Source organism: Phaethon lepturus, unplaced genomic scaffold (genome assembly GCF_000687285.1).
Source record: "Phaethon lepturus isolate BGI_N335 unplaced genomic scaffold, ASM68728v1 scaffold20950, whole genome shotgun sequence".
Lineage (NCBI taxonomy): Eukaryota > Metazoa > Chordata > Aves > Phaethontiformes > Phaethontidae > Phaethon > Phaethon lepturus.
In genome coordinates this window covers 1-9,831 of record NW_010511471.1, presented here as the reverse complement: position 1 = coordinate 9,831, position 9,831 = coordinate 1, and the positions used below count along the sequence as shown (strand labels likewise).

The following is a 9,831-nucleotide window of genomic DNA, read 5'->3' as shown; positions in this document are numbered from 1 at the left end:
CTACACAGTTCTCCACTGTGTAGCGCTCTCTGCTGTAACATTCAATCCATCTATTAGATGTATTTTTATAAATAGCTATAGTAGAATCTATACTGTTGCTTAGCCAGGAAATCTGTATATAGTTTATCAGAACTCTGTTACTGACTGGCAGCTGCCTGCTGACAGAAAGCCAAGCTCTGTACCTCTTCCACTTTAGCCACAGAAAATCTCTTTAACCCCAAATTTTGAGATTCATTCAGTGATATTGCAAGGCCATGGTCTGGGTTTATCCCACCATACCCCAACCACTCAGCTTAGTTGTCCAAGGTCCCCTTTGTTCAGTGGAAAGAGGCAGCACCTCCAGAAGGTGATTCAGACTGGTGTGACTGCATGGGAGATGAGGGTGGTAATGCCAGTAAGTTAGGAGCTGCAATTAGATGACAGAAATCCTGGCCTAAAAACATGTTTTAAAATCCTCTGTACTTGAGACTCCTTAATTTACTTTAATGACTGTTTCTGTCAAGCATAAGGAAGTAGGTAGCACAATTCAGCACTGTCCTTAACTCTGCCCCCCAAGAAATTGTGTTTCTCAGCAGTAATCCTGAATTGTAAATGAAGCTCTCAAGGGTGGATTTACATGAAAGAGGAGGAGGAGGAAGAGGAGGAGGGGGCAGTGAGGTGCCTGTGGCCCCACTGTCAGCATCATCTGGTTCTGCGCTCAATGTTGAGGTCATGGGACACAGCAGCAGAGCCCTCCCTTCCTTTGCCTCCTCATTCTGATCACATCTGAATCTGGCCCTGCGCCCGAAATGCAACACTTTTAGGTGTGCAGGTTAATAATTAACCTTGAGCACAGATCCAGAGTTTGATGATTTTACCTCTGACTTCTTGCACATACGTTTTTCAGAATAAACTACATAGAATTGTTGTTTCTAGGAAAAATGCCAAGTGCTCCCAAGAAATTGCAACATCCAACTGCGTTAAGTACTGTCCTCCCAACCTCGGCCCATTTCCTCCTGCTGTACGGTGCCTGGAACAGGTTGGTTTGTCCTGCTCGCTCTTGATGCTGGCGAGTCGTGTCTCTCCCATCCCTTGTTCTCAGAGGAGCAGCCTTGGCAGCAACTCCTTCAATGCTTGAAGGACAGCAGGACGAGCAGCCTGTAGATCTGCTAGAGGGACTGGCTACTGTCCCCTCTGCAGACACCCTTACACAGGGTGAGCTAAGCCTGAGCTCCCGTAGCTGAGCAGCACGGGTTGCTCTCCCTTTCTTTGATTCCCTCTGGCAAAGCTCAGAAGGTTGCCAGGGAGAAGTAGCAGAGATACCCGTTACGCAACAGCAGTTTCTGCTCGTATGTGAGGTGCGTAATTAGATGGGTGATGTACGTAGCTAAGTTTCGGGAGGGTGCTCATCTAGTACTGCATTTAGGCTAAGCCTGCATCTCTGCCTAGAGAATGTGTTCCACCTCACCTCATCATGGCTGACCAACAGCTGAAGAGCTTGCACATGCTGTAAATAGCTCTTGGCCTTTAATCTCAAGGGGTCTTGTGTTAGGATTAAAAAGATTGTATGTTCAATGAAAAGGATTATGTACATAGTTAATGTGTGTTTATTTTATTGCTGATCTTGTTGCACTTTCTAATAAGACTCATAAAAGTAGATTATTTATTATATTAAAAGAGATACATTATATGTTGTGGCATCTCGTGTTAAAGCATAACATGGAAAACAGTATACTCTCTATCGCAGACAGCTACACTAAACAACACGTATACAGCATATCGAGATTACCGGCTAGTTCTGTCTTTCTGTCTTAAAGTAGTCCAAACGTCCTGAATTCGAAGCAGACCTGTTTTGCACCTGTGACACCGGGGAGGCATCCGACCTCTTGGTGTGCGTATGGCACAGTTCCTCCCGCTATGGCACTGAACCTCCTCCCTGGGCTCTAGCAGAACAGCTCCCTTGTGTAAATGAATGTTACTCTGCCTGTCTTTCCTCTTGCTTTGTCTGCAGGCGAGCAGATACCGATGGCTCCTCCCGTCCAGACAGTCCTCCACTCTTGCTTGATATATGATTTGTCCCGTCTTGCCCGCCATTTGCTTTACTGCCTGTCTCTTTACTTTTCCACGATGGTGTAAATGATGACTTCTTTTTGTAAGATGCAAACGCTTAACTTGTTTATGAATTTTGCTCTGTATGTTAATGCCCTACTTCATATGAGCCAAAACATCTGCCTTTGGTTTCATAATCTGTAAATGGTTCCTGGTGTTGACCTTTGAGCACAGCGAGTCGATTCCCGAAACCATGGTCATTACTGAGCATCACCTACACCTGCTGTAAAAACGTTATGCTGCATTTCTGAACCTGAAATAAACTGTAACTCTTGACGGGCTTTCATTATTACTTTCTGGATGCGCATGAGTGGTCTTCTGTCTCTCACACCATCATCTCAGCATGCCGCACTCCGCCTCTGTTGGGGCTGCAAGTGAGGATTTATCAGAGATGTGTGTTGCATTGACGTTACTGGAGATGTCATTAAAAGGGGAGAAGGGGGAGAAGTAACCCATGGGAAGCATTCAGCCTGCTGCCCTGCAAGGGGCTTGGAGCGCTGCAGAGATGTTTTGCTGGGAAATGGATGAATGTTTTTCAAGCCATACCTTGTATTCATTTCATTGTCAGGGATAGCATGTTTTGGGGGAGATTCAGAGCTGAGCAGAAGGCCAGACTGAGTCCTCCAGAGCAGGAGCTGGAGTAGAACTGTGCATGTGTATGCATTATGTCTGCAAGGGATCTGCCCCTGAAGTGGCTGTGTACGAATGTGCGGATGTCTTGATTACTCAATTCCTCCTTCAGATCAGTATGAGCCAAGTAACTGGAATCGGTGCTTGGAGGAGATGGTCTGTATGGCACAACAAGCACAACAGCTGCCTGCAGGAGAGGATGTTTCTCACTGAGCACAACAATCACTACATCGGTCCTTAGACAGGTTTTGGGAAAGGGGGGAGCAAAAGGTGGGATGAGCAAAGCAGCAATATCCCCATTGTAGTCACTGGCTTGCTGTAATATTTGGAGATTATTCTTTTTTAACAGTCTTTAACGGCTATGCCTGAGGCAATCTCTGCACTCCCCCTCAGTCAATAGCGGTGTCACACATGTCCCGTCTGGCTGGTGTACGTTATGTACCCTTGTATGAGTTTGGCTCCTGGCACGTTGGTCGACGACATGTTGGTGCTATATGCTGGGTAACAGGCGGAGCAGCCGCTCTTCTCTGACCACTGCACTGGGCCATCAACTGACAAAGGCCCCTCCTGAGAGGGTTGGCAGTAGGTTCTACCCTAACATTGCACTGCTGTCACCCACGTTTTTAACCTTCCCCCTGCAATGGTCCCCTCCAGATACCCCAATCCAGCCCATAGATCCATCTTGTTTGATCCTTCCCGATTTCATCAGAATCTCACTTCAAAAAGGTCTACTCTATGAACAGTGTTTGAAGCAGATAGCGGTGCAGATTTTAAGGTTGGCTGGGGAAAAGCTCTTCCAGAGGATATTAGTTGCAGCAAGAAAACTGGAAAGCCTGTGACCAGCAACCTCCACACTTGTGATGTGATTGTCCTAGTTCTCTGGCGCCAGCGAGTCAGATGGGAAGCGGCGAGGATGAAAGCTGAGGCTGTGCTGATAGCCAGCTGATTCTAATCTTGCTCTTGCTCTTTTCCTTAATGTGCATGTTCTGTGCCTTTTTCTCTTAACCCATTTTATTAAGATAATTTTGTATATGAGTCATTTTATTGTATCTTGACCTTTTGTTTTAAATCTCTTCTCCCCACCTCCCGTGAATTTTGGGTTATTTTTTGTCTTTTTCCTAGGCGACCTCCACCAGCTGTTCCAGGAAGATCATCCTAACACACGCATTTTTTTGTTATATGCAGTCTGTCTTTTTTTTTGTCCAAAATTATCTTTAATTTGCACTAGCCTATTTGTAAATTATTTTATTTTCAGATGTCAATGATAAGCCTGGATATAAAGAAAATAAAAATTCTGACTACAAAACGTGTGCTGGTTTTCTATTGAAGAGTCTACCCACTCTTTCTCAAATGGAGCCATTAGCACCCCATGGAAGCAATTGCCTGGGCTCTGTAGAGACTCCCACCCTCCAAGGTGGTGGAGGGAGGGACATTCTGCTGGGGTTCCACCACTACTGCTGAATTCATTAACCACCAGAATTGCTCCGTATAAATGGCTTTGGCTTAGCATGGGCAGGAAGAGGGTCCTAAAAGATGTCTAACGTACCAGCAGCAACAGCCGACTGCGCGCAGAGTGGAAAGTCAAAGGAGAAGATTGCAGCAGTCTGATGAATCTGATCTGCAGCAGTCACTGATGAATCTGCACAATTATAAATAAATCACAGCTGCTCTGACCATTTTTTTCAAGCTAAATCTCTGAATTCCTTGTGAGCTGACCTCATTGGAGCATCTGAGCTCCCATAGCTGTAGGCAGCAACCTCTGGGATTCCAAATGTGTCTGTCCCTATGAGAAAGATAAAATCTGGGATTTAATGTTTAGAAGATGTCCTTGTTTTGGGTGCCAGAGAAGCATATGAAGAGTAAGTCTAAAAAAGGGAAAATTGATGGGTTCTATTGATTTTTTTTTTCTCGTATGAAAACAAAGAAGGGATGTCTCACAAACCATTGCAGATAAGGAACCGCACAGATAGGAACGGGAAGTACAGCACCGCATTGGGACTCCAGCCTGTTGTTTAAGGGGCACAAACCAGTCATTTATTTGTAGTAGGAAGCTCATGGTGAGAGGGAGCTGCAGTGGTGCTGCTCAGGGGATGGGGACAGGAGAGTGGTGGAGATCAGTATCACATCTGTGTGTGTAGAAGGGGCCTGACAACACACAGGCTGTGCTCGATTTCAAGTCAGGCCTGACACAGCTTTGCTGAATTTGGGTAATTTCTTCCATTCCAGCTGGTTTAGGTCCCTGCTGACCTCTTGTATATTCAGGGAGCTGCACAACCACCTGCATGTGCCAGACACTGAGCCTGCTCAGATTATAAGAGGGTGCAAGCCCAGAGAGCTGTAGAGTTACACAGATTTTCCTTTCTTCTCACTTAGACTTTGTCTTTTGGTAGATTACAACAGAAAAAACAGCAATGGTATTAACAAAAAGGGGGAAAAAACCCACAAGTACAGCAATTCTTTTTTCTGCTAGACCTTTGAACTGCATGTACTAAACTAGGAATTGCTGGAGCTGGAAAGTGTGGAGTGATGGGCAAGGTGCTTCCCAGCACCCTGGGAAAAGGGAGGAGTGGAGGCTCCTAACAGTCCCATGAACACAACTGTCTCAGAAGTAGGGGATGCGGAGGAGAGCCCAGAATGGCCGTATCTTCCATCTGTGGAACTTGCCACTGCCAGGTACTGAGGCAAAAAAACCTCAGCAGAGTTCGGGAATTGTGTATTTTCAGGACTGCTACAGAATCGATGGTGTTTGTACCCAGCGGGCTCTTAAGAAGGTTCTGGCTGTGCTTCACCTCTCAGGTAAGAGGGAATGGCAACAGAATGAATTTCACAAGCTGCTTTTTTTCCAGGTTGTTCAAAAATCTCTTCTGTACCAGGGGAAGCTCTCACTGTGTTCCCTCCGCGTTACAGCATGGTATCAAGAGATGAACCAACAACAAATACAGGGTGGCTGATATTTTACTTGTATGACCTTACCTACAGCACCAGGAGCTGCTGCTGTCCTCCTAGCTGCCAGCCAACCTCCATGCATCAGGCTGTAAGAGCACCAACTTCTTTCTTGGGTGGTTTTATGGTCTTAAACCTTTGACAGAGATCTTTACCTTCTTCTGAAGTATTTGATAATATTGTTGGAAATAGCACTCTGAATTTCATGGTTTTCTGGTAGCTATTCCTAAAATCTCCCAAATAGAAAAAGACATGGGTATTTGTGTGCTGGGAAACCTTGGCACGTTCTTTAGCATGAACTCACAGGATGACTTTTTGAAGAAGCCATTTAACCTTGTCTGTGCTATTTCCACCTTGCAATGGTCCACGTCCTGTGGCTAGGTGGAGGTGCTAAGGGTGCTGCACCAGCTGGTGGCATTATGTGTCCTAGGCTGCTTTTCAATGGGTGGGGTAGAACCAAAATCCTATTTTGGTTTCCTGATCATTCACGTTGTTGCTGTTGCCTCTCATGTCACAAAGCTGAGAAAAGCTTAGTGATTACTGTGGGAATTGAAGAGGTATAAAGATCTTGCCTTCAAAGACTAAAGCTTCACTCTTTTTTTTTTTTCCAGGCTTCCCAGACCCAGCCTCCCACGTGGGGAGGGACACGTGCTCCTGACAGCACAGTGCGGGCGGCTGACGCTTGCCTTTGCCTGCAGCAGAGGCTGTAGATGGAGATTCCAGACGGCACGTGTCAGCAGCTCCCCCAGGAGCAAGGCTTATCCCCGGCCAGTTTACAATTACTCACATTTGGCCAGCTTCAAATCTAAAGAAAATGTCCCAGTGAAGTACTTGATCTCAGTGGACTTGGAAACTTAAGAGGAAGAAACAGCACTTCCTTGTAATGCAAAATAGCATTTAACTCTTCAGAGTTGGTTGTTGATGATTCAGTTGCATGCAAACTGAGGACCTATTTCTTTGGTCTCATCATGTGCTTCATCAGAGAAGACACAGACTGGAACTCTCAGGTAGCGAATGCTCGAAGGGCATCCATCCAGCTTTACTGCTGAGCCGGGCGTAGAGTTATGGCAAGTTTTTGTTCTATAGAGCATATTCTGACCTCAAGAGGCCATTTATTCGGCATCTTAAATAACTTTACTGCTCAGCAGCATTGCAGAGCATCTGTCCTCAGCGGAAGGTCAGACAAGTCCCAGGGAAACTCCACCTGGCCTTTGTATCTCTCTCTCCTCTCCCTGGCTCTCCCTTGCGCTCTTCGCTCCTTCAGAGTCCCTTTGTGTTTCCAGGCCATGGACTGGTCTTTATATTTTTGGACTTCCAGGTTAGGAAGGGCAGGGTAGCCGTGCAGGGAAGCTAAGGGGAGGGCTAAGCCTTTCCCCATGGGATCTCTGGGCAAGGACTGAGGCTAAGGAGGAGATGAAGGGAAGGAGCTGGGCAGAGCGGAGAGGCCTGGGGCTGTGGGCAGGGATGAAACTGCCTGGGCCAGGCTGGACCAGACGCATCCTGCCTGGAGCTGGGCGGACGGGGCCTGCTGAATCCATTGAAGGCCAGGGATCTGCCTAGGTGATCCACTGGGTTCCAGGTGTGGCTGAGGTGAATGTGGCAGTCTGTGCCCATTCCCACCTGGCATGATGGCTGGGTAGTTGACATTTGCACTTTTCCTAACCCAGAGCTGGTTTTGAGAGTCTGAATTTGGGAAGAGTATGGTTTTGTTTAAATACTTCTCCTTGGGGGAATGGGTGCAGCAGAAACTGTGCTTTCTTGTAGCCTCTACCATGACACACATTAACAACAGGCACCAGGCAGGCTACATTTGATTTACTTTTGATTTATACTCAAGCCTTGCCCTACCGATGGACTCTGTGAATCGGCTTTGGATGGCAGCGTTACAATGGCGTTAGCCCGGTGCAAGACGGGCCACCCCGCTTGCTGAGCAGCTTTCTGGGAAACCTCCTTGTAAAAAACAGTCTTCTTTCTGAAGAAGAAAAAACCGTCATCTTGACTGTGAGCATCTGGCTACTCTGTGCTCCCTGTGAGACTGGAGCACGGGCTCTAAACTTCCACAGGTTTCCTCTAATTAAAACCAAAACGAGATGTAGTCATCACCATGACAACAACAGCAACATTTAACACTTGGCGAGAGCCATAACAAAGCACTGGAGGTGTTGGGGACTCCGCCGGGGGTTGCTCATTTCCGAGAAAGCCCAAGGAGCGCACGGCAAGCGCCCGCTTGCTGGGGTGAGATGCTGGTGCTCAACAGGATGGGGTAAATCAAGCAGAAAGTTGCGCTTCTGCAGCATTGGCTTTCCAAATGAGAAAGTTTCATAACAACCCAAGTAATGCCAAATGCATCCCTGCGAGGTGGGGCTGGAGCAGGTGTGTGCATCGCTTCCCTCCCACAGCGTGGGCTCTGCTCCCCGGGGTGGCCAGAGCAGGGCTGGACTGCTGAGGGACAGTCCTAAGATGGGAGCAGGGAAAGGGAAAGCACCGGGGAAGCCCTCCCAGAACAGGGCCAGCTGGTCCTGGCCTGGCCTCCTGCGGGTCTTGTTTGCTGGGAGTGCCTTCTGTTGCGGTGTGTGCGGTGCCGGACAGACGGCCGCTGGACAGACGGCCGCCAGACGGGACCTCACTGCGTCCCACCGCTGTCGCAGCAGCCTGGCATCTCGCCCTAGCCAGTGGCTGCACCCACAGGGGTCTGTGCTGAGCTCCATCCCTCTGGCTCGGGGTCTGGCCCTGTGGCGAGGCCAGATCCACCTCTGGGAGGGTGTTAGAGAGGGGAGGAAGGCGTCTTGCCCCCTCACACCCTCCTTCTCCTAAAGGATTTAGAGTAACATGGTGCCTGGCAGCATCGTGAGGCTATTCCGGCATCAGCAACCAGTGGGGTGCATGTGAACCGGGCTCTGCACCGCACCCATCCCAGGCACCCTCGTGCTCAGTCCTGTGGGTCCAGCAGTACCCACCGCCCCATGCGCTGCTGCCCTGCCCACAGCGACCCTCACCCAGCCCCCTTCCCCCCCCAGCCTTCCCGTCAGTCCCTGTTGCACACTGAGGTCCCTGGGGCTGGGGACCTCCATGGGCATGCTGTGGGGCACACTGTGGGGCACTTCTCAGCCAGATGTGCATTTCCACATGGCATTTCTGCCCAGGGGATGCACCACCACCCCCCCAACCCCCCTGCATCGCCCTCAAACGCAGATATGGGTCTGCGTGGCTGGAGCACACACCGCTCTGCTTGCCTGCACCCCGAGCTGCTGCACGGGCCGGCCGGTCTGCGGGGTTCAGCTCCTCCCTTCGCCTAACCAAGCAGGTCAGGTCTGGAAACAGATGCTGAGGGTAACGCACACAGATGTGGTCCTTGCTGCTGTGCGAGGGGCTTTATTGGGCTGGTCACGTTCCCCCAGGGCTGTCCCCTGGCAAGGGCCTTTGTGCTGCTCACAGCAGAGGCCCCCCCCAGGCCAAGCCTACATGAGGAACCTGGAGAGGTCCTCCTTGATTTCAGCCTCATCCCATGGCCCGTGGATGTTGTCCTTGAGCAGCTGAAGGCGGATGAGGCAGTAAGGGCAGAGGCAGGAGATGGCAAGCAGCAGTGAGGCGAAGAGCACGGCGCCCACGCTGGAGATGGTGGCCAGCCCTGCCAGCGCCACCAGCGCAAAGAGCACCGTCACCCCGACATAGCATCGGGGTGTCTGGGCTTTCAGTTTCTTCTGCAGCATGGGCCAGAGGGCAAAGATCTGCATGGCGAAGGTGACCATAACGAAGGCGTGGAGGGAGCGAGGCAGGCGGGAGGCCAGGCACACTGAGGCAAAGATGGCCATGTTGAGGGACAGCGTGCTGGAGACGATGGCGGCGTTGGCGCCGTAGTCAAAGAAGATGAGGTGGCCGAGGAGCATGAGGGCCGACATGGCGTAGATGGTGTCCGTGCTGATGGACTCTGTCAGGGTCTTCAGGACCGGTGAGAAACCGTAGGTGAAGGCGGCGAACACCAACGTGCTCTTCAGGTCGGCCCAACGCGTCCGCCCGCTCTCCCGCCGCCCGGCCCCGCTGTCCACGGCATCGAAGAGGACGTAGCCGAGCAGGGAGGAGACCAGGGCCGTCCCGAAAAGCCCCTGCGGGCTCAGCATCCCGGCGTCCATGTACCACCAGGTGACGACGAAGACGCAGACGCTGCACAGC

At 50.0% G+C, this 9,831-nt stretch overlaps 1 protein-coding gene across 1 annotated transcript; it reads right to left on the bottom strand.

The window, feature by feature from the left end:
- Positions 1–9,015: 9,015 nt before the first annotated feature.
- Positions 9,016–9,825, bottom strand: PIGC (phosphatidylinositol glycan anchor biosynthesis, class C). The gene has a single exon (XM_010284132.1). It carries the CDS (start codon positions 9,789–9,791, stop codon positions 9,120–9,122), a length of 672 nt encoding a protein of 223 aa, XP_010282434.1. The 5' UTR covers positions 9,792–9,825; the 3' UTR covers positions 9,016–9,119.
- Positions 9,826–9,831: the final 6 nt, after the last annotated feature.

Excerpts from the sequence above, each read along its gene's own strand:
- PIGC (XM_010284132.1), bottom strand. The coding sequence starts at position 9,791 with ATGGACGCCGGGATGCTGAGCCCGCAGGGGCTTTTCGGGACGGCCCTG.